This window comes from Macaca nemestrina, chromosome 20 (assembly GCF_043159975.1).
Source record: "Macaca nemestrina isolate mMacNem1 chromosome 20, mMacNem.hap1, whole genome shotgun sequence".
Taxonomy (NCBI): Eukaryota; Metazoa; Chordata; class Mammalia; order Primates; family Cercopithecidae; genus Macaca; species Macaca nemestrina.
This window is the reverse complement of record NC_092144.1, coordinates 6,743,012-6,767,840: the sequence shown is the minus strand read 5'-3', so window position 1 is coordinate 6,767,840 and position 24,829 is coordinate 6,743,012. Positions and strand designations below refer to the sequence as shown.

Sequence of the window (24,829 nt, the reverse complement as noted above, 5' to 3'; positions counted from 1 at the left end):
GTGTTTGTCGTGTGTGTGTGATTTGTGTGGTGTGTGTGGGGGGGGGTGTGGTGTGTTTGTGGTGTGTGGCCTGGGTGTTTGTCATCTGTGTGTGATTTGTGTGGTGTGTGTGTGATTTGTGTGGTGTGTGTGATGTGTGGCATGGGTGTGTGGTGTGTGTGTGATTTGTGTGGTGTGTGTGGTGTGTGTGTGATTTGCGTGATGTGTGTGGTGTGTGTTTGTGTGGTGTGTGTGGTGTGGGTGTGTGTCGTGTGTGGTGTGTGTGATTTGTGTGGTGTGTGGCATGGGTGTGTCGCGTGTGTGGTGTGTGGTGTGGATGTGTGTCGTGTGTGGTGTGTGTGTGATTTGTGTGGTGTGTGTGAGTGGTGGTGGGTGTGTGTGGTGGGTGTGTGGGGGGGTGTGTGGTGTGTGGGGGGTGTGTGGTGTGTGTGTGGCTTGTGCTTGTGTGTGTGGTGTGTGTGATGCATGTGTGGTGTGTGTGTGTAGTGTGTGTGGTGTGTGGTGTATGTGTGGTGTGTGTGGTGTGTGTGGTGTATGTGTGGTGTGCGTAGTGTGTGTGTGGTGTGTGTAGTGTGTGGTATGTGTGTAGTGTGCATGGTGTGTGGTGTATGTGTGGTGTGTGTGTGGGGGGTGTGGTGTGTGGCGTGTGGTGTGTTGGTGCATGTGTGGTGTGTGTGTAGTGTGCGTGGTGTGTGGTGTGTGTGTGGTATGTGTGGTGGGTGTGTGTGTGTGGTGGGTGTGGGGGGTGTGTGTGTGTGTGGTGTGTGTGGTGTATGTGTGGTGTGCATAGTGTGTGGTGTGTGTAGTGTGTGGTATGTGTGTAGTGTGCATGGTGTGTGGTGTATGTGTGGTGTGTGTGTGGTGTGTGTGTGGGGGGTGTGGTGTGTGGCGTGTGGTGTGTTGGTGCATGTGTGGTGTGTGTGTAGTGTGCGTGGTGTGTGGTGTGTGTGTGGTGTGTGTGTGGTGGGTGTGTGTGTGGTGTGTGGCGTGTGGTGTGTTGGTGCATGTGTGGTGTGTGTGTAGTGTGCGTGGTGTGTGGTGTGTGTGTGGTGTGTGTGGTGGGTGTGTGTGTGGTGGGTGTGGGGGGGGTGTGTGTGTGTGGTGTGTGTGTGGTGTGTGTGGTGGGTGTGTGTGTGTGGTGGGTGTGGGGTGTGTGTGTGTGGTGTGTGTGGTGTGTGTGGATGTGTGTGGTGTATGTGTGGTGTGTGTGGATGTGTGTGGTGGGTGTATGTGTGATATGTGTGTGGTGGGTGTATGTGTGATTGTGTGGTGGGTGTGTGTGTGGTGCGTGTGTGTGGATGTGTGTGCACGTGTGTGTGTGTTCAGCCGCAGAGACGTGAGCCCCGCTTTTCTGTTTCTTTCTCCAGGGCTGAAGCTGCCCTCGAGGACCTGGTCTCCACCATTCGAGTCTGAAGATTCTCAGAAGCACAACCAGAGTGAATATGAGGATTCAGCCGGTGAATGTTGCTCCTGTCCAAAGACAGACTCTCAGATCCTGAAGGAGCTGGAGGAGTCCTCGTTTAGGAAGACGTTTGAGGATTACCTGCACAACGTGGTTTTCGTCCCCAGGTCAGGACTTGGCGCTGGGCTCTCTTAGTGGGTGCCAGTTGGCTTGGTGCTGGTCATTGCTTAGGGACCCAGAGGTAGTGGGACCCAGAGACGGCAGAAGGGTAGGTGGAGTCTGAATGCAGCCCTTTCCTGGGTGGAGGAAGAGATCTTGGAATTTCAAAATTTCGAGTGGATTTTTATCAGGAAGAGCAAATAATCACACAAAAGGGGAAAAATGGACAAAACTCAGCCTTTGCCTTTCTTACCTCTCCCAAGCTGGTCTCCATCTGAGTTCCAAAACAAACACCATTAGATTATTAAGGCTTTCCTCTCTCTCTCTCTTTTATTTTTATTTTTTTATTTTTTGTAACAGAGTCTCCCTCTGTCGTCCAGGCTGGAGTGCAGTGGTGCAATTTCGGCTTACCACACCCTCCCCTCCCCGGGTTCAAGTAATTCTCGTGCCTCAGCCTCCCAAGTAGCTGGGACTATAGGCACGCACCACCACGCCCAGCTAATTTTTACATTTTTAGTAGAGACGGGGGTTCACCACGTTGGTCAGGCTGGTCTCGAACTCCTGACCTCAGGTGATCTGCCTGCCTTGGCCTCCCAAAGTGCTGGGATTATAGGTGTGAGCCACTGCGGCTGGCCATGATGATTGAGGGTTTAACTGGGTGCAGTGGTGTAAGCCTGTGGTCCTACCTACTTGGGAAGCCGAGGTGGTAGGGTTGCTTGAAGCCAGCCTGGGCAACATAATGAGACCACATCTCTACAAAAAGACAATTTAAAAATTGGCCAGGCATGGTAATGCATGCCTGAACTCCTAGCCCGTGGGGAGGCTGAGGAAGAAGGATCTCAAGAGCCCAGGAGATCGAGGCTGCAATGAGCAATGATGGCGTCACTGCACTACAGCCTGCACTCCAGGTGACAGAGCGAGACCCTGTCTCTAAAAAAAAATTAAAAGTATCTGTTCAGATGTTTACCAATGTTATTCATCCGAGCAGACTTTTCTCCCAGAACCATCAATGTGTAAGAATTCTGTTTTTTTTTCTTCTTTTTTTCTTGCATGTTCCCCTATGACCCCGAGTCCAAAAGAATGTTCAGTGGGACAGCCCAGGCATTGAAGTGGTTACTGTTTCACCTGTTAAAAACAAAATGTTGGCTGGGCGCAGTGGCTCCCTCCTGTAATCCCAGCACTTTGGGAGGCCAAAGTGGGAGAATCAGTTGAGGCCAGAGGTGGAGACCAGCCTGAGCAACAGAGTGAGACCCTATCTCTACTGAAAAAGGAAACAAAAATAGCCAGACGTGGTGGTGCATGTCTTGTAGTCCCAGCTACTCTGGAGGCTGAGGAGGGAGCATTGCTTGAGCACAGGAGTTGGAGGCTGCTGTGAACTATGATGGCACCATTGCACCCCAGTCTGGGCAACAGAGCAAGACCCTGTCTCAAAAAGGAAAGAAAGAAAGAAAGAGAGAAAGAGAAAGAGAAGAAAAAAAAGAAAGAGAGAGAGGAAGGGAGGGAGGGAGAGAAGAAGGAAGGAGAAAAAGAAAGAAAGAGAAGGAGAAAATGAAAAGAAAAAGGAAGAAAGAGAAAAAAGAAAGAGAAAGGAAAGAAAAAGAAAGAGGAAGGAAAAGAAAAGAAGGAAGGAAGGGGAGAGAGGGAGAGAGAACGAAAGAGGAAAGGAGAAAGAAAGAGGAAAGAAAGCAGAAAGAGAGAGAGAAAGAAGAAAGAAGGAAAATAAAAAAAAAAAAAAGAAAAAAATGCTTCCAGACTTGGAGAAGTGACTGAGTCAGTTGTGTCCACATGTAGTCACATTTGACATCCCAGGCTGTCTCTGGGGAGAATTTTCTCTGATTTCTTCCCCGTCCCTTGCCGGTCCCCTGCACCTGCTGGTGAAGATGTAGCTCCCTCCCTCCAGCAAGTGATGGGAGCAAGTGGTCCAGGTTCAAAGCCAGGGTGCCCTTACTCAAACACAATGTGGCCTCCAAGTGTCAGAGCCCGGTGGTCTGTCTAATGAAGTTCCCTCTGTCCTCAAAGCAGTTGGTTTTATTTCCACAGAAAAACCTCTTCAGGCACTGGTGCCGAGGACCCTAGGTATGACTCACCTGTACGACCCCTGGTGCCTGCTCCGTGCAGGGCCGGCGGTGTGCCAGGCAGACGCCTCGGAGAACGCAGGGGTTTCTGTGGCTTTTTGCATGCGGCGGGCTGCTGTGCTGGAGATGAGATGCTTCACCAATTCAGAAATCCAATGCCTTCACTCTGAAATGAAATCTGGGCATGAATGGTGGGGGGAAATCTTCACTAACACACTCTTGCTACAACATAGAAGCACGTGAGTGCTTCCTGGGTACCTCCTCCCTGCCTTCTGTTTGCAGCCACTGTTGGCTCACTAAACATCTCTTTGCACCTCCCGCGTGCATTTGCAGAAGTGGGTGGGGGTCCCTGGAGTCTGAGCTCCCCGCGGCTGGGTGCCCCGACCCAGCAACTCCTATACCATGAAGGGAGGGTGGTCTGGAAACAGAATATTTTCATGAAAGAGTGACAGGATATGAACAAAAGAACACCGTGTCGCTCACTGAATTCTACAGAGGAGAGTCAGGGACCTTCCTTCCTTCCTTCCTTCCTTCCTTCCTTCCTTCCTTCCTTCCTTCCTTCCTTCCTTCCTTCCTCCCTTCCTCCCTTCCTCCCTTCCTCCCTCCCTCCCTCCCTTCCTTCCTTCCTCTCTCTCTCTCTTTCTCTCTCTCTCTTTCTTTTCTTTTCTTTCTTTCTTTCTTTCTTTCTTTCTTTCTTTCTTTCTTTCTTTCTTTCTTTCTTTCTTTCTTTCTTTCCTTTCTTTCTTTCTTTCTTTCTTTCTTTCTTTCTTTCTTTCTTTCTTTCTTTCTTTCTTTCTTTCTTTCTCTTTCTTTCTGTCTTTCTTTCTTTTCTTTCTTTTCTTTCTTTCTCTTTTTTTTCTTTTTGTTTGAGATGGAATTTCACTCTTGTTGCCCAGTCTGGAGTGCAGTGGTGCAATCTCGGCTCACCTCAACCTCCACCTCCCGGATTCAAGCAATTCTCCTGCCTCAGCCTCCCGAGTAGCTGGGATTATAGGCATGCGCCACCACGCCCGGCTAATTTTTGTATTTTTGGTAGAGACGGGGTTTCTCCGTGTTGGTCAGGCTGGTCTTGAACTCTCGCCCACCTTGGCCTCCCAAAGTGCTGGGATTACAGGCGTGAGCCACCGCGCCGGGCCAGGGACGTTTCTTTTCAACTCGCGTCTTAGGAGAATGAAGCAGTAGGGTCCTGGGAGAGAGGAAAACCTTGGAGAACTTGGGAGAAAGGCAAGGAGATGTTACCCATCGTGGGCTTTTGGGAGGAACAGGAGGTGAGACTAGAGAGGCAAGTTGGGACCACTTGGAGGGATTTTCTTCCTTTAGCGGAGTGTTTATTTTTTTCCAGGCACCCGTGTGGCCTGATATGACCTCTAGTGGCCATTTGCAATACTATCTGTGGCCAAGAAGGATCTAAAAATGTGTGGGCTTGGTCCAAAGTGGATCTCAATCTCAGTCCTGCTATTAATAATATTTGGGGGCCACAGCGGGACGTGGTAGCTCACGCCTGTAATCCCAACACTTTGGGAGGCCCAGGTGGGGCAATCACTTGAGGCCAGGAGTTCGAGACCAGCCTGACCAAGATGGTGAAACTCCGTCACTCCAAGAAATATAAAAATTAGCTGGACGTGGTGACACACGCCTGTAATCCCAGCTACTTGGGAGGCCAAGGCAGGAGAATCGCTTGAACCCTGGAGGCAGAGGGGGCAGTGAGCCGAGATCTCACCACTGCACTCCAGCCTGGGTGACAGAGCAAGACTCTGTCTCAAAAAAAAAAAAAAAAAATAATAATAATAATAAATACATAATAGTAATTAATAATAAATCATATTTGGGGTCAGATTATTCTAGGGCATGGAAACTGTCCTGGGCAGTGTCCAGCAACACTAAGCAACATCACTGGCTTCCACTCATCTGATGCCAGTAGCATGTCTTCCCCCCAAAGTAATAACCAAAAATATCTTCAGACATTGCTAAATATCCCCCTGGGGGATGGGGGCAGAAGGACCCTTGGTTGAGACCACCAGTTTAGTGTGGGATTGTTGGATAATGAAATGCTGCCTAGGGTGGGCACCGTGGCTCATGTCTGTAATCCCAGCACTTTGAGAGGCCCAGACAGGCGGATCACCTGAGGTCAGGAGTTCGAAACCAGCCTGGCCAATGTGGCGAAACCCCGTCTCTACTAAAAGTACAAAACTTAGCGGGGCCATGGTGATACACGCCTGTAATCCCAGCTACTTGGGAGGCTGAGGCAGGAGAATCGCTTGAACCCAGAAATTGGAAGTTGCAGTGAGCCAAGATCATCCCACTACACTCCAGCCTAGGCAACAGAGCAAGACTGTCTCAAAAAAAAAAAAAAAAAAAAAAAAAAAAAAAATTCTGCCTATGTAAGAAGTAGAACACTCGGTTGATGCTTTGTCTTTTGCCACTTCATGGTCTTTTTGGTTATAATCTTTTTGGTATATAAACCCATTTGGCCTATTTGATGAGCCCGTTTTACATCTCTGGTTATTCAGGTATCAATTTCTCAGTAGTTATTCATGAAGCACCAGCGTCTTGGTTATTTTCACAAGACCCATTCCATGTATAGAAATTATCTGAATCTTGCTCATATGGATATATCTTTGGCTTGATAAGTGGTGGAGCTGTTTTCTTTTCCATTCTAGAATGTTGTTGGTCTTTTAATACAAAAAGACCACAAAGAAAATCTTAACAAATGCCCCCAAAGTAGGATTTGTTTTCTTACCACACATTTTCTGGTGACGTTGCAATAGAAACTAAAAGTTAATTTCAAAAGTTTAAACAGAAAACTACTTGTTGGTGGTTAAAAGTTAAACACTTACAGGCTGGGTGCAGTGGCTCACACCTGTAATCCCAGCACTTTGGGAGGCCAAGGCTCCTCACGAAGTCAGGAGCTTGAGACCAGCCTGGCCAATATGGTGAAACCCCATCTCTACTCAAAATACCAAAATTAGCCAGATATGGTAACGCGTGCCTGTGGTCCCAGCTACTTGGGAGGTTGAGGCAGAAGAATCACTTGAACCCGGGAGGCGGAGGTTGCAGTGAGCCAAGATCAGGCCACTGCCCTCCAGCCTGGGCAATAGAGCGAGACTCCATCTAAAAAAAAAAAAGTTAAAAAGTTAAACACTTACATATCTATTGGGTCAAAGCAGAAATGGAAACTTCCATTGAAGTCCTTTTGGAAAATAATGAAAACATGAATATCATATACCTTCACTTGTAGAATATTGCCAAAGCTTGGCTTTGATGTTAGTTAGCAGACTTAAATGGATTGATACATTAAGAAATAAACTTTAAACTATAAAATATAAATGTGTTAGACAGGAAGGGAAAAGCAATAACAGCTAAGCCTATGGTAAACATAATCAAAGGGAAATCAGAAGGAAAGAAGATGACATAAAACTAGTGTCTGAAGAAAATTTTAATGTGTTAAGTTCTTTGGACAACTGTGCACTTGCTCAGTTTGAAAGTTTCAGCATGGTGGGAAAATTTAACTTGTCTAAATGGATTCAAAAAGCAGCAGAAAAATTAAGTGGTTATGAACCTTGGAAAAAGATATGTGTCAATTAATTTCCTCAAAAAAATCCCTTGGCCTGGAGAGTTTTATAGACACGTTCTTTCAAGTTCTGAAAGAGCATCTATTTCCTATAATATAAAAACTATTTTAGGGCATAGAAATCTATAAAAATTGTCCCAGTTCATATTATGAAATGAACATAACACCCTTAAAGAACTTGACAAAGAGGCCAGGCACGGTGGCTCAGGCCCATAATCCCAGTACTTTGGGAGGCCAAGATGGGCGGATCACAAGGTCAAGACATTGAGACTATCCTGGCCAACACGGTGAAACCCTGTCTCTACTAACAATACAAACATTAGCCAGATATGGTGGCACATGCCTGTAATCCCAGCTACTTGGAAGGCTGAGGCAGGAGAATCACTTGAACCCAGGAGGCGGAGGTTGCAGTGAGCTGAGATCACACCATTGCACACTCCAGCCTGGCAACCGAGTGAGACTCTGTCTCAAAAAAAAAAAAAAAAAAACTTGACAAAGATACTGCACTGAACAAAAGCCACAGGCCAAGCTAATATGTGACATTAGATTCAAATGTCCCAAATAAAACACTGCACTGGCAATATTGTTTATCTCCAAAATGCAAGGATGGTTTAAGATCAGAAGATTTGATAACATCATCTATTTCATCAAGAGGTGCAATAAGGAAGATCATATCTATTTCAATAACCTTAATTTAAAATTCCTAACTTAGAGAAAGGGGAGGAAAAAAAAAGAGGCCTCTCATAAAACTAGTAATAGAATATTTCTTCTACAAGATAAATGTTACCTAGGTTAAACCAACAGCCAAGCTAACGTCATTCTTAAAATTATTCTTAGTATACTTAGGAACAAAACAAGGAAACCCCATCTCATCATTACTAATTAACATTTCTCTGGGCATCCAGCCAATGTAATAAGACAAGAAACAGAAATTAGAGTTGCAAAGAATGGAATGTGGGAAATAAAGTCATTGCTATTTGCAGAGTGTCTAGCTCAAGGGTAGGCAAACTATGGCCCATGGGCTAGCTGCCTGTTTTTGTAAATGAACTCTTATTGGAATGCAACCCCACCCACTTGTTTACACATCATCTAGGGCTGCTTTAAGCTACAATGACAGAGTAGTTGTGACAGAGGTCATTTGGCTTGCAAAACCCAAAATATTTATTATCTAGCCCTTTACGGGAAAATTTGCTGACCCCTCTTCTAGTATATCATTGAAAACTCAAGAAAGTCAATTATGAAACTTTTAAAATGAGTTAGAGTTTGGGAAAGTAGGTACAATAGAAATAACTAAAAAAAAACTGTAGATATACCAGCAATAATTAGAATATAAAATAAGGAAAAAGATCCCTTTCCAAATTGCCATAAAACCTTAGCACAACTCATAATAACCCCATCTAGAATGACTTGTAAGGGAACAAATTTTAAAATGTTACTGATATATTAAATTGTATAAATAAACATGAAAGCCTGTATCAAACCATTTAAAGAAAGCTTACTGGCAAATGGAAAAGTGTAAGTTGTGTAGCATGATACATTAAAGGTTAATATCTTTAACGAATAAACAACACAGGAGTAAGGAAAGCACAAGTAATTCATGGAAAAACAAAGGACAAGGAGGGGACAATTCTTTGGAGAATCACAGAGAACCAATAAAGGAAAAATGAAGTCACAGTAATATAAAGATCCACAAATAACATAGTCGAGTGATAGCATATTTTTAATCTCTTGGGTTAAAAATCTAGACAAACTAAACAAACACAGAAAGGAAAAAAAAAAAAAAACTGTTAAGGCTTAGGGTTGCTGAGATTGTCCTGGAATGCAGTCTCATGGCCTGCTGGTGGAACCACAAGTCAATATAGAGTTTCTAGACAACCATTTAGCTGTAGATATTAAGAAGCTTAAAGAGTTTCTTATCTCCCTGAACCTAGTGATATTTTCCTCTAGGAATCTACTTTGGGGAAGTAATAAGACAATCAGATAATGATCAAAGGAATATTTATAACAGCAAAAAAAAAAAAAAAAAAAAAAAAAAGGGAGCCGGGCACGGTGGCTCATGCCTGTAATCCTGGCACTTTGGGAGGCTGAGGTGGGTGGATCACCTGAGGTCAGGAGTTCCAGACCAGCCTGGCCAACATGGCGAAACTCTATCTCTACTAAAAATACAAAAATTAACTGGGCGTAGTAGCAGACGCCTATAATCCCAGCTACTCAGGAGGCTGAGGCAGGAGAATCGCTTGAACCCAGGAGGTGGAGGTTGCAGTGAGCCGAGATTGCACCACTGCACTCTAGCCTGGGTGACATGAGTGAAACTCTGTCTCAAAATAAATTAAATAAAATAAGGACGATGGTTAAGTGAATGATGACTCATGTAGTAAATGGAATATTTTACAGTCATTCATCATTTACCAAGTTTTCTGCAGGGAGCACATGCTACTTCTGTAGGTGATGGGGGAAAACCCTAACATTAAAAAGGAAAAAATCCCAAAATTCCCTCCTAGTTAAGATGTTATGTTGAAAGGAAAATATTTAATAAATGCTTCCAATATAACAAGTAAACAAAGTTTACTTATAAAACAGGCTTGATGCTCATCATGTTCACACATAATATTTACAGGGAAAAAATTGCCCAAAGGAAGCAGTGGGCTGTGGATTTATAAGTGATTTACATTTTCTTTTCCTTTCTTTTTCTTTTTCTTTTCTTTTTTTTTCTTTTTTTTTTTTTTTTTTTTTTTTTTTTTTTTTGAGGCAGAGTCTCGCTCTGTCGCCCAGGCTGGAGTGCAGTGGCACAATCTTGGCTCACTGCAACCTCCGCCTCCTGGGCTCAAGTGACTCTCTTGCCTCAGCCTCCTGAGTAGCTGGGATTACAGCTGTACACCACCAGGCTCAGCTAATTTTTGTATTTTCAGTAGAGACGGGGTTTCCCCATGTTGGCCAGGCTGGTCTCGAACTCCTGACCTCAGGTTATCTGCCCGCCTGGGCCTCCCAAAGTACTCAAATTACAGGCGTGAGCCACCTCACCCAGCCTACATTTTCTCCTTTATCCTTTTTTCTTTGTATTTTAAAATTTGCTAGCTATCAACATTTGTTGTTTGATGGATCTTTTCAAGGGATGGGGAGAAGTGTGCTGATTGCACAGATGTTTCTTGGAGTTAATCTTCCTGACCTGAGTGATGTGATTCCTTTTCTAAGAATTACAGCTTAATCACTCAAATTATGCAGGTGCCCTAAGCAGTCATAAGAAGGAGAAGATGTATTTTTTCCTGTTTAAACTGACGATGTCGATCAGTAACTTGGACCATTGAGCAAATGCCATTTGGCAGGGCTTCCTGAAAAGCTAGACTCTTACGTGCTTTTGGTGTCTTATTTTTGTCACTGACCCTGGCTGGCCTATTTATCTGCAAAATGAAAAACCTGAAATCGAGCATGTCGAGGGGAATATCGGTGTGTGTCTACTATTGATGGTCTTGGAAGCACTCATCCCTCACGAGGTGGGCCTGCTCTAATCCTTCAGATGCTCACAAGGGCATCTTGAAAGCTGCTCTGGGTGGTCATTCCTGGCAGTCTGCATTGTAATCCATGTTCCCTACCGCTGCACCCTCCTGCACTCTGATCTTTCTTCTTCATCGAGCCTTTTAATTCTCCAGCGTCATTTAAAAAACAAAAAATGATGGTGATGGTGTGATCATGCATGTCCTACTGTCGTTCCAGGCCATCTCGGAAACGCAGGTCCCTTGGCGATGTTGGGAATGTGACGGTGGCCGTGCCCACGGTGGCAGCTTTCCCCAACACTTCCTCGACCAGCACGCCCACAAGTCCGGAGGAGCACAGGCCCTTTGAGAAGGTGGTGAACAAGGAGTCGCTGGTCATCTCCGGCTTGCGACACTTCACGGGCTATCGCATCGAGCTGCAGGCTTGCAACCAAGACACCCCTGAGGAACGGTGCAGTGTGGCAGCCTACGTCAGCGCCAGGACCATGCCTGAAGGTGGGGCTGCTGCCCCAGGGTCTGAATGTCATGCGGTGGGACACCCAGGCTGACCAAAGACAGATTCTCCATGCTCTGAGCAGTGCATATCTGTATTTTACCTTGTTGGCCTTCTTTTTTTTTTGAGACAGAGCCTTGCCCTGTTGCCCAGGCTGGAGTACAGTGATGCTACCTCAGCTCACTCCAGCCTCTGCCTCCTCCGTCAAGTGATTCCCTGCTTCAGCCTCCCGAGTAGCTGGGACTACAGGTGTCTGCCACCACGCCCAGCTAATTTTTGTATTTTTAGTAGAGATGGGGTTTCACCATATTGCCCAGGCTGGTCTCAAACTCCTGGGCTCAAATGATCCACCCACCTCGGCCTCTCAAAGTGCTGGGATTACAGGCATGAGCCACCGAGCCTGGCCTTTTTTTTTTTTTTTTTTTTAGTGAGATGAAGCCTTGCTCTGTCACCCAGGCTGGAGTGCAATGGCGCAATCTTGGCTCACTGCAATCTCCGCCTCCCTGGTTCAAGCAATTCTCCTGCCTCAGCCTCCCAAGTAGCTGGGACTAGAGGTGTGTGCCACCACACCTGTATTTTCAGTAGAGACAGGGTTTCACCATGTTTCCCAGGCTGGTCTCCAATGCCTGAGCTCAAATGGTCCGCCAACCTTGAGCTCCCAAAGTGCTGGGATTACAGGCATGAGCCACCATGCCAGACCATATTTTCAAATTATAAGAGTCATAGGCAACCATTATGTAAACTTTAGAAAATACACCACTGCACTGCAGCCTGAGTGACAGAGCAAGACTCCGTCTCAAAAAAAAAAGTTATATGCAGAAAGTAATCCATTTAATCTTCCTAACAATCCTGTGGGATAAGTTTTAGATGTCCATTCTCTGATGAGGAAAATGGGATGTGGAAAAATGGTGTCACCAGCCCAAGGTTGCACCACGGGCAGGTGGCAGAAGTGGGATCTGATCCAACAGTTACATCCCTGCCTCTCACTTCCTCTCCTTACAGCCAAGGCTGATGACATTGTTGGCCCTGTGACGCATGAAATCTTTGAGAACAACATCGTCCACTTGATGTGGCAGGAGCCGAAGGAGCCCAATGGTCTGATTGTGCTGTATGAAGTGAGTTATCGGCGATATGGCGATGAGGTAAGGCCCTTGACTCTTGGGCACACCCCTTCACACTTCAGCATGCCCCTTCAGAGTTGCCCTTGGTACCTCCTTCCTCTGCTGAAATTCTGATTCCAGTGCTTCTCTCATCAGATACTGTGCTATTAGCACTTAAAGCCTTAATACTTGACTTCCCAGGAAGATGGGTCAGAAATGCCAACCTACAAGCTTGTTAGTTTTCTTAGTTTCTCACATTGCTTTTCAGCTGTGTCCTCTAAGTTGAATGATGTCTGTCTCCCACCATGACAGGAGACTCATTTCACTTTAGAAGGAGTTATTTGAGTCTTAAAACCTTATAAGTTGCTGGGCATGGTGGCTCACACCTGTAATCCAAGCACTTTGAGAGGCTGAGGCAGGCAGACCACTTGAGGCCAGGAGTTTGAGACCAGCCTGGCTAACATGGTGAAACCCCGTCTCTACTAAAAATACAAAAATTAGCCAGGTGTGGTGGTGGGTGCTTGTAATCCCAGCTACTCAGGAGGCCGAGGTGGGAAGCTGAGGCAGGAGAATCACTTGAACCCAGGAGGGAGAGGTTGCAGTGAGCCAAGATTGGCCATTGTACTCCAGCCTGGGTGACAGAGCCAGACTCTGTCTCAAAAACAGCAACAACAGGCTGGGCACGGTGGCTCATGCCCATAATCCCAGCACTTTGGGAGGCTGAGGCAGGCGGATCATGAGGTCAGGAGATCGAGACCATCCTGTCTAACATGGTGAAACTCTGTCTCTACTAAAAATGCAAAAAAAAATTAGCCGGGCGTGGTGGCAGGGGCCTGTAGTCCCAGCTACTCGGGAGGCTGAGGCAGGAGAATGGCGTGAACCTGGGAGGCGGAGCTTGCAGTGAGCCAAGATCGTGCCACTGCACTCCAGCCTGGGTGACAGAGCAAGACTCTGTCTCAAAAAAAAAAAAAAAAAAAAAAAAAAAAGAATACGCAACAGAGGCTATATGTGGCCCTTCACAGAAAAAGTAAACTTTCAGCCGGGCGCGGTGACTCAAGCCTGTAATCCCAGCACTTTGGGAGGCTGAGACGGGCGGATCACAAGGTCAGGAGATCGAGACCATCCTGGCTAACACGGTGAAACCCCGTCTCTACTACAAAATACAAAAAGCTAGCCGGGCGAGGTGGCGGGCGCCTGTAGTCCCAGTTACTCGGGAGGCTGAGGCAGGAGAATGGCATGAACCCGGGAGGCGGAGCTTGCAGTGAGCTGAGATCCGGCCACTGCACTCCAGCCCGGGTGACAGAGTGAGACTCCGTCTCAAAAAAAAAAAAAAAAAAAAAAAAAGTAAACTTTCAAAAATAGCAAGTGTCCTTACTGAAATTGTCATTCTGGGCCTATTTTGGGGCCCTATTTGCTAAATGAATGGCTTGATTTGCCTTTTTTAACATTCGTTTTTAAAATAAAATCCCTTACCATACAAAGCTCAGCAAGTGTTTAATTGGCACAAACGTGCATGTGCCTCTAATCCATATTCTTTTTTTTTTTTTTTTTTTTTTTTGAGACGGAGTCTCGCTCTGTCGCCCGGGCTGGAGTGCAGTGGCCGGATCTCAGCTCACTGCAAGCTCCGCCTCCCAGGTTTACACCATTCTCCTGCCTCAGCCTCCCGAGTAGCTGGGACTACAGGCGCCCGCCACCTCGCCGGCTAGTTTTTTGTATTTTTTAGTAGAGACGGGGTTTCACGGTGTTCGCCAGGATGGTCTCGATCTCCTGACCTCGTGATCCGCCCGTCTCGGCCTCCCAATGTGCTAGGATTACAGGCTTGAGCCACCGCGCCCGGCCGCCTCTAATCCATATTCTTCAGTTACTTTCTTCTGCCTTTTGATGTCTCTGTCCACAATAGCCTTTGGAATTATGATTTGTAGTTGCTACATAGAGTTTAATCTCGTGATTGGGGTATCATTTATTTTTGGGGATTTGGATTGCCTCTGTTTTTTACCATTTTAGGTAATACAGATTTTATCTGGAAAACAGTTTCGCTTTTTGGATTGACAGTTTTAGTTACTGTTTCAGTCAGTTCTTGCTGTGTGACAAACTGCCCCCAAAGGTCCTGGTTGAAAACAAAGGACATTGGCCAGGCGCAGTGGCTCATGCCTGTAATCCCAGCACTTTGGGAGGCTGAGGCGGGTGGATCACGAGGTCGGGAGTTTGAGACCAGCCGGACCAACATGGTGAAACCCCGTCTCTACTAAAAATACAAAAATTAGCCAGGCATGGTGGTGCGTGCCTGCAATCCCAGCTACTTGGGAGGTTGAGGCAGGAGAATCACTTGAACCTGGGAGGTGGAGGTTGCAGTGAGCCGAGATCGCACCACTGCACTCCAGCCTGGGCCACAGAGACTCTGTTTCAGGCAAAAAAAAAAAAAAAACAAAAAGACATTTATTCTTTCTCTCAATTCTGCAGGTTCACTGGGTGATTCCTTTGTCGTGGGCCAGTTTGGCTGGAGCTGGATGGCCTCATTCACGTGACTGGGGCCTCAGCTGGGGACACTTGGAGCTTTTCCCCCCATGTGTTCTCTCACTGTCCAGCGAGCTAGCCCAGGCAAGGAAGGACATGCTCCATATACAAACACTTCTCAGGACTCTGTTCACATCACATTTGCTAGTGTCCCTTTGGCAAAGTGAGCCCATGGCTAAGCCCAGAATAAGGAAGTGCAATGCATCCTCTGAGTATCTCAGTGAGCTGGATACTGAGGCTCCCAGAGTCTCATAGACACAGAAAGTCATGATTCCCTGGGGACCATAATTGCAAAATTTATTAACATATTATCCTATATGTATTAATCCTGTAGGTCCTAAGGAAATCATTCAAATTTGGGGCAGGGAACAAAGCTCTATGCACAAGATTTTCATCAGTAGCAAAATATGCAAACCACTAGACATCCATCCATTGGAGAATGGACACATGGAAGATGGGGCAGCCATAGAATTGGTGGATGAAGAGCCATTTAAAACGATGTTTGGGGGCCAAGCATGGTGGCTCGTGCCTGTAATTCCAGTGACTCAGGAAGCTGAGGTGGGAGGATGGCTTTGAGTCCAGGAGTTTGAGCCTGGGCAACATAGCCAGACCCCATCTCTGCAAAAAAATTTTCAAAATTAGCTAGGTGTGGTGGTCTGTGCCTATAGTTCCATCTGCTTGGGAGGCTGAGGAGAGAATTGCTTGAGCTCAGGAGCTCCAGGTTATAGTGGGCTATGACTCAGTCACTACACTCCAGACTGGGTGACAGAGCAAGAAGACTCTGTCTCCAAAAAACTAAGATAAAATGTTTGGGATGACGTTTGTTCAGTGTAATGTAGAAGTTAAAATTACACACTCTGGAATTTAGTTCCTTTGTGTTATCCCCCAGCAGTTAAGAATCCCCCTGTATCCAAACTAACTTATGATAGAGGAAAAGCTTATTAGCTCCCAGAGCTGAACAACTGAGGAGCTTCAGGAATGGCTGGATCCAGGATTCCTTTGGGTCGGTTGCATTTTTTTTTTTTTTTTTGAGATGGAGCCTCATTCACTCTGTCATCCAGGCTGGAGTGCAGTGGTGCAATCTCAGCTCACTGCAACCTCCGCCTCCCGGGTTTAAGCGATTTTTCTGCCTCAGCCTCCTAAGTAGCTGGGATTACAGGCACCCACCACCACAGCCAGCTAATTTTTGTATTTTTAATGGAGACGGGGTTTCACCATGTTGGCCTGGCTGGTCTTGAACTCCTGACCTCAGGTAATCCACCTTGGCATCCCAAAGTGCTGGGATTACAGGTGTGAGCCACCACGCCTGGCCTGGGTGGGTTACATCTTAAGGCTCCTGGCAGTGAGCCCAGTAGCCCCTGGCTGTCCACCTGTGGTTGTAGTGGTTCCAAACCTCATTTCTTTACAGTGCCAAACCCAGAGGAAGACAGAGTGCATCCCAGCATTCCCAGCTAGACTGAGGTCATGTGACACCCAATGCCCAATCATGTGACCAGAGGAATGCTGTATGCTGATTGGCTTGGGCATGAGGGATTTTTTTTTTTTTTTTAATTTAGAAACAGCTTTATTGAGATGTAACTTACATAACATAATATTCACTCCCACCACATGCTAGAGAGAATTTTGTAAATGTAGTAAAATTATACTCCAACAATATAAATTGTGTACATAAAAATAAAGTTTTAGGCCGGGAGCAGTGGCTCACGCCTGTAATCCTAGCACCTCGGGAGGGCGGATCACCTGAGGTCAGGGGTCAAGACCAGCCTGGCCAACATGGTGAAACCTTGTGTCTACTAAAAATACAAAAATTAGCTGGGCGTGGTGGTGTGCGCCTGTAATCCCAACTACTCGGGAGGCTAAGACAGGAGAATCGCTTGAACCCGGGAGGCAGAGATTGCAGTGATCCAAGATCACACCACTGCACTCCAGCCTGGGTGACAGAGTGAGACTCCATCTCTCTCTATATATGTAAATAAATAAAATTGTACGTCGCTTTTTTTTCTTGATCAAAGCAATGCTAGGTAATTAAGGAAATTGTTGGCAATAACAGAAATGTGTCTATGAAAAGGTTCTTAAGAAGGTGACTGTAACCTCACATTCTTCTTTCATTTTCTCCCCCTTCTCTGCTTCTCTCTAGGGTGAACAGAGTTGGACTGGGTGGGATTGGGGTTGTGCTGTGTGGGGCAGAGGCTGTTGGGGATTCGTGGTGGGAATTTCTAATAGTGACCCTTGGGTCCCAGGAACAGGAGACACAGGCCAGTCAAAGGCATGGGAAAAAGCTAGGAGAAGTTAGGATTCGAGTTAAATCCAATGCGGACAGGGTGGCCAGTTGTCTAGGTTTAGCCAGGACTGAGGGCTCCCTGGGATGTGAGATTTTCAGTGTCCACACTCAGAAAGTTCTGGGTGAACAGAGACAAGTTGGACACAGAAGCAGAAAAAAAATCAAGGAGGATCTGCAGTGGAAACAGGCATTGTTCACTCTGTAGAATCTGTATCCTTGCTGTCAACAATGCCCTGAACTTCCTTTGGAAGCTGCTCGTCTCCCTTGAGTGGCTCTCACCTCCCACCTTCAACCCCACCCTGGTACCAGGACAGAACACAAAACTCAGCCCCAAATTAGCCGTGACAACAATGCAAATCAAGAGCACAATGCGATACCACTTCGTGCCCACGAGCATGGCAAAAAACCAAAAAGATGGATAGTAATTAGTGTGGGTGAGGATGAGGAGAAATCAGAACCCTCATACGTTGCTGGTGGGAACGTAAAATGGCACAGCTGCTTTAGGAAAGAGTTGGGCATTTCTTCGTTTTTTTTTTTTTTTTTTTTAGACAGAGTCTATCTCTATAGCCCAGGCTACAGTGCATTGGTGCAATCTCAGTTCACTGCAACCTCCACTTCCTGTGTTCGAGTGATTCTCCTGCCTCAGCCTCCTGAGTATCTGGGACTACAGGAGCCCACCTTCACACCTGGCTAATTTTTGTCTTTTAGTAGAGATGGGGTTTCACCACGTTGGTCAGGCTGGTCTCGAACTCCTGACCTCGTGATCCACCCACCTTGGCCTCCCAAAGTGCTGGTATTACAGGTGTGAGCCACTGCGCCCGGCCGGTGAGTGTTATGTTGTTTTTTCTTTTGCTAGTTTCATAAACAAAGCCACCTCTAGCTATTTAATTGCATTTTTTTTTCAGTATCTCCCTTCAAAAAATTTTTTTTAGAGACAGAGTCATGCTGTGGCACGTGCCTGTCATCCCAGTTACTCAGGAGGCTGAGGCAGGAGAATCGCTTGAACCCAGGAGGTGGAGGTTGCAGTGAGCCAAGATGCCAAGATCTCGCCACTGTACTCCAGCCTGGGCGACGAGAGCGAAACTCCGTCTCCAAAAAAATAAAAAAAAAAAAAGAAGATGCATTTCCCCTTTGTCCTGGATAGCAGCTACCTTGGGTTTCTATATTTGCTTATTCGTCCCTCTCTACTCGGTGACTCATTCCACTTGGAAGAAACTTTGGACTGGAGTTCCCCGCCCCCACCCCTGCCATCAGACTGATTTGTTTTCTTGCTGTTACTGTCACATGATAAACACGGGGTTGTTGGCTTTTTTTTTTTTTTGAGACGGAGTCTCGCTCTGTCCCCCAGGCTGGAGTGCAGTGGCCGGATCTCAGCTCACTGCAAGCTCCACCTCCCGGGTTCACACCATTCTCCTGCCTCAGCCTCCCGAGTAGCTGGGACTACAGGCGCCTGCCACCGCTCCCGGCTAATTTTTGTATTTTTTAGTAGAGGCGGGGTTTCACGTGTTAGCCAGGATGGTCTCGATCTCCTGACCTCGTGATCCACCCACCTCGGCCTCCCAAAGTGCTGGGATTACAGGCTTGAGCCACCGCGCCCGGCCTGTTTGCTTTTTTTTTTTTTTTTTTCTAAAACATTTATTTCTCTTCTCCACTCTCCACCCCCCTCCTAAATGTTCCAGCCCGGTTCTCTGCATGCACTATTAGCTTGGAACTGTTTCGAAAACTTTTCAGAGTTTTGGCTCGACGCTTGCAGGTTTCATGGTCTTATTCCCGAGAGCCTCCTGTCTCTTCTCGGAAGCTCTCGGTTTATCTCTAGTTACATGCTTATCACAAGGTATGTTTCGCACTTTGCGAATCTCCATTTGGGTGGATCCCAACTGTTTTATCCCCACTGTTTTATTTATTTATTTATTTACTTATTTTATTTTATTTTGAGGCAAAGTGTACCACATTTTCTTTTTCTTTTTCAGACAGTCTCGCTCTGTTGCCCAGGCTGGAGTGCAGTGTCGCGATCTCAACTCACTGCAAACTCCGCCTCCCGGGTTCAAGTGAATCTCCTGCCTCAGCCTCCCGAGTAGCTGGGATTACAGGCACCCACCACCACGCCCAGCTAATTTTTGTATTTTTAGTAGAGACAGGGTTTCACTATGTTGGCAAGGATGGTCTCGATCTCTTGACCTCGTCATCTGCCCTCCTCGGCCTCCCAAAGTGCTGGGGTTACAGGCATGAGCCACACCGTGCCTGGCCTAATGAGTAAAAAAAAAAAAAAAAACAAAAAAAACACCGAAAGGCAGCACCATGGCAAAGAAAGAACTTTCTTATTTGTCCTTAGACATTAAGCCCATTTATCTATTTGGTTCTGATGCGGCAGAGGCCGAGAGTTGCAGGGAAAGGCAGGAAATCTGGCATAGACCCTGCAGATCCTTCATTTCCACCCTTTTCTAATTTTGCTAGAGACATGGCAAAAATATTTTGCCATGGTCTTAAGGAGAAGTTATAAAGCCAGACAGTTCTCTTTTTTTTCTTTTTTCTTTTTCTTCTTTTTTTTTTTTTTTTTTGAGACGGAGTCTCGCTCTGTCGCCCAGGCCGCAGTGCAGTGGTGTAATCTCGGCTCACTGCAAGCTCCGCCTCCCGGGTTCACGCCATTCTCCTGCCTCAGCCTCCGGAGTAGCTGTAGAGCCAGACAGTTCAAGAACTGGCCCTGCCACTCTGCAGCTATGAGACTGCAGACAAACCATATAATGTCTTAAACCAGGGGTCAGTCAGTAAACTATATCCCATAGGCTGAATGTGGCCTGCTGCCTGATTTGTAATGATTTGTGAGCTGGGAGTCACTTCTGCATTTTATTTATTTATGTATTTATTTTTGAGACGGAGTCTTGCTCTGTCGCCCAGACTGGAGTGCAGTGGCACAATCTTGGCTCACTGCAACCTCTGCCTCCCGGGTTCAAGTGATTCTCCCATCTCAGCCTCTGGGTAACTAGGATTACAGGTGTACGCCACCAGGTCCAGCTAATTTTTGTATTTTGGGTAGAGACAGGGTTTCACCATCTTGACCAGGCTGGTCTCGAACTCCTGACCTCAAGTGATCTGCCCACCTCAGCCTCCCAAAGTGTTGGGATTATAAGCATGAGCCACCATGCCCTGCCCACTTTTGCATTTTAAAATGGTCAGGGAAAAAAACAATCAAAGGAAGAATAAGGAGAGATGTGAATCAAAGGGTGCGAAGTTTCAGACAGGAATACGTTCTTGGAATCCATTGCTCTGTACATGAATGGTGACTGTAGCTAATAACACATATTGCAAAATGGCTAGAAGAATAGATTTTAAATATTCTCACAACAAAGAAATAAGTACATGAACTGATGAGCATTTAATTAGCTTGTTTTAATCATTCCACAATTTATACTGTATCATAACTTTACACTGTACCCCATACGTGTATACCACTATTATTTTTATTTTTGTTTGTTTATTTTATAGACAGGGTCTAGCCTGTCACCCAGGCTGGAGTGCAGTGGAGCTTTCATAGCTCACTGCACCCTTGACCTCCTGGGCTCAAGTGATTCTCCCACCTTAGCCTCCTGAGTAGCTGGGACTACAGGCGCGAACCACTGTGCCTGGCTAATTGTTCTATTTTCTGTGGAAATGGGGTCTCGCTATGTTGCCCGCGTTGGTCTCTAATTCCTGGACTCCAGTGATCCTCGCATCATGGCCTCCCATAGGGCTGGGATTACAGGCATGAGCCACTGTGCCAGACCTATATGACTGTTGTCAATTAAAAATAAAACAAATGATGTTTAGAAAGATAATGTTATAGAAAATAATATTAATAGAAAATAGATAATAGGGCCGGGCGCGGTGGCTCACGCCTGTAACCTCAGCACTTTGGGAGGCCGAGGTGGGCAGATCACTTGAGGTCAGGAGTTTGAGACCAGCCTGGCCAACATGGTAAAACCCTGACTCTACTGAAAATGCAAAATTAGCTGGGCGTGGTGGTGGGTGCCTGTAATCCCAGCTATTCAGGAGGCTGAGGCAGGAGAATCGCTTGAACCCGAGAGGTGTAGGTTGCAGTGAGCCGAGATTGCACCATTGCACTCCAGCCTGGGCAACAAGAGTGAAACTCCGTCTCAAAAAAAAAAGAAAAAAGAAAAGAAACCATCAGGGTCTAATGCTCGGCTTCTGGCTTAGGAAGTCTGGCCCTTTCCAATCATGATAATCTCTGTATCTATATCCTTATCCCTAGCACTGTGGTTATAAAATTCTGCAATTCTCAAAGTCACTTGTGTGTCTTAGTCTGTGCTTTGCTGCCTTGGTGTCCTTTCTGAGCAGGATCATGGCTGTGAGCTCCCTGCTAGGGGCGGACACTCCCAAATGTGCAAAACTCAGCCACCCTCCTCCTCCTCCTGTCTTCCTTCCAGGAGCTGCATCTCTGTGTCTCCCGCAAGCACTTCGCTCTGGAACGGGGCTGCAGGCTGCGCGGGCTGTCGCCGGGGAACTACAGCGTGCGAGTCCGGGCCACCTCCCTCGCGGGCAACGGCTCCTGGACGGAACCCACCTATTTCTACGTGACGGACTATTGTAAGTCTCCATGGCAGCCTCAGCTAGTTGGGGCTGTGCTTAGCACTGAGCATGGTGGGACATTTAAGAGGATGACATGGAGAGGCCATAGGTGCTGGTCCTGGCCTTGATTCTCTGACCTACCAGCTGCTGCTGTGTGACTGGGGCTAGGTGCTTGCCCTCTCTGATCCTGCACTTTTTTATTTTTTGAGATGGATTCTTGTTCTGGAGTGCAGTGGCACAATCTCGGCTCACTGTAGCCTCCACCTTCCAGGTTCAAGTGATTCTCCCACCTCAGCCTCACAGTAACTGGGACTACAGGTGCACACCACCACACCTGGCTAATTTTTGTATTTTTAGTAGAGATGGCATTTCACCATGTTGGCCAGCTGGTCTCAAACTCCTGACCTCAAGTGATCCACCCACCTCAGCCTCCCAAAGTGCTGGAATTACAGGCATGAGTCACCATGCCTGGACTGATCCGGCACTTTAAAAAAAAAGAAAAAGCACTTTTATTTTTGTTTCAGAGGTACTTATGCAGTTCATTATATAAGAAAATTGTGTGTCGTTGGGGGTTTGCCGTACAGATAATTTTGTCACCCATGTAATCAGCATAGTACCAGATAGGTCATTTTTTTATCCTTTCCCTCTTCTCACCCACCACTCTCAAGTAGGCACCTGAGTTAGTCTGTACTCACACTGCAATAAAGAAATACCTGGCTGGGCACAGTGGCTCACACCTGTAATCCCAGCACTTTGGGAGGCCAAGGTGGGCTGATCACTTGAGGTCAGGAGTTTCAGACCAGCCTGGCCAACATGGTGAAACCCCATCTCCACCAAAAAATACAAAAATTAGCTGGGCATGGTGGTGGGCGCCCGTAGTCCCAGCCACTTGGGAGGCTGAGGTGGGAGAATTGCTTGAACTGGGGAGGCAGAGGTTGCAGTGAGCCGAGATTGTACCACTGCACTCCAGCCTGGGCAACAGAGCGAGACCCTGTCTCAAAAAAAAAAAAAAGAGAGAGACAGACAGGAAGGAAAGAAAGAAAAAAAAGAAGAAAGGAAGGAGGGAAGGAAAGAAGGAAGGAAGGAAGGAGAAAGATAGGGAGAGAGAGAAAGAAAGAGAAAGAGAGGGAAAGAAAGAAAGAGAAAGAAAGAAAGAAAAGGAAAGAAAAAAGAAAAAGAGAGAAAGAGGATGGGCACGGTGACTCACGCTTGTAATCCCAGCACTTTGGGAGGCCATGGTGGGCAGATTACGAGGTCAGGAGTTTGAGACCAGCCTAGCTAATATGGTGGAACCCTATTTCTACTAAAAATAAAAAAAAAATTAGCTGGGCATGGTGATGTGTGCCTGTAATCCCAGCTACTTGGGAGGCTGAGGCAGGAGAATTGCTTGAACCCGGGAGGTGGAGGTTGCAGTGAGCCGAGATCATGCCACTGCACTCCAGCCCGGGCAATGCAGTGAGACTGTGTCTCAAAAAATAAAAAAAGAAAGAAAGAAAGAGTGAAAGAGAGAGAGAAGAAAAAGAAAAAGAGAGAAGGAAAGAAAGGAAAAGAAAAAAGAAAAGAAGGAAGGAGGGAAAGAAAAAAGAAAAGAAGAGAAAAGAAAAAAGAAAAGAAAAGAAGCCTGAGACTGGGACTCGGTAATTTATAAAGAAAAGAGGTTTAATTGGCTCCCAGTTCTGCAGACAGTACAGGAACCATGATGCTGGCATCTGCTCAACTTCTGAGGAGGCCTCAAGAAACTTTCAATCATGGTGGAAGGCAAAATGGGAGCAAGGTGTTAAGACGGGGGGATGGTGCTATATGCTTTTTAAACCACCAGATCCCATGAGAACCCACTCATTATACAGTACCCAGGAGGGATGTTGCTAACCCGTTAGAAACTGCCTCCATGATCCAATCACGTCCCACCCGGCCACTCCTCCAACATTGGGGATTGCATTTCCACAAGAGCTTTGGGTGGGGACACAGATCCAAACCATATCAGTCCCGGTGTCTACTGTTCCCTTCTTTCTGTCCATGTGTGCTCTGTGTCTTACTCTCACTTATGGGGGAGAATATGAGGTAGTTGGTTTTGTGTTCCTGTGTGAATTCAATTAGCAAATCACCTCCAGCTCCATTCATGTTGCTGCAAAGAACATGATCTCATTCTTTTTTATGGCTGTGTAGTATTCCATGGTGTGTATCACATGTTCTTTATCTGGCAATCCTACACTTGCTCATCTGTACATGGAGATAATAACAGAACCACTCCAGGAGGTGGAGGGACATTTTAATGACACAAATGTTAAGTGCCTGGCCCCTGTTGCTAGCATCTCCATCTTTGTTATTAGAGTTTTTTGGCTGGGTGTGGTGGCTCACACCTGTAATCCCAGCACTGTGGGAGGCTGAGGCAAGAGGATTGCTTGAGGATAGTCATTAGAGACCGGCCTGAGTAACATAGCGAGACTCTGTCTCCACAAAAAGATACAAAAATTAGCCAGCTGTGGTGGTGCATGCCTGTAATCCCAGCTACTTAGGAGGCTGAGACAGGAGGATCACTTGGGCCCAGGAGTTTGAGGTTGCGGTGAACTGTGATTGTGCCACTATACTCCAGCCTGGGTGACAGAGCAAGACCCTGTCTCTAAAACATAAAAATCAAAAGAATTTTACGTCTGTCAGAAGTCACGCTGGGGTCGAGACTAGCTATATAATTTGCAAGACCCAGTGAAAAATGAAAATGCAGAGCTCCTCGCTTTAAAATTATTAAGAATTTGGCCGGGCGCAGTGGCTCACGCCTGTCATCCCAGCACTTTCGGAGGCTGAGGTGGGAGGATCGCCTGAGGTCAGGAGTTTGAGACCAGCCTGGCCAACAAGGTGAAACCCTGTCTCTACTAAAAGTACAAAATTAGCCAGGCGTGGTGGTGCACACCTGTAATCCCAGCTACTCGGGAAGCTGAGGCAGGAGAATCGCTTGAACCTGGAAGGAGGAGGTTCCAGTGAGCCGAGATCGTGCCACTGAACTCTAGCCTGGGTGTCAGAGCAAGACTCCGTCACAAAAATAAGTAACTAAATAAAGATTAAAATAAAATGAATAAGCATTTCAGAGGGGCAGCAGCAGAGCATTAAACTGACAGTATGGCGTCCTGCATCCACTGCCTGAGATGTGGGAGGGGTGGAAATGAGCAGTGATTTGGGAGTGGG

At 46.5% G+C, this 24,829-nt stretch overlaps 1 protein-coding gene across 3 annotated transcripts in view; it reads left to right on the top strand.

Moving 5' to 3' along the window:
- LOC105487005 (insulin receptor) overlaps window positions 1-24,829 on the top strand; it is a 188,050-nt gene that overhangs the window by 147,011 nt on the left and 16,210 nt on the right. For 2 of the 3 annotated variants that reach the window (XM_071085908.1, XM_071085907.1), the window contains exons 10-14: window positions 1,368-1,569; window positions 3,602-3,637; window positions 10,919-11,193; window positions 12,194-12,333; window positions 21,508-21,667. In XM_071085908.1, coding sequence (XP_070942009.1) covers window positions 1,368-1,569; window positions 3,602-3,637; window positions 10,919-11,193; window positions 12,194-12,333; window positions 21,508-21,667 — 813 coding nt within the window. The remainder of the gene's footprint in view (window positions 1-1,367; window positions 1,570-3,601; window positions 3,638-10,918; window positions 11,194-12,193; window positions 12,334-21,507; window positions 21,668-24,829) is intronic. The other variant, XM_071085909.1, reaches the window with a different exon arrangement.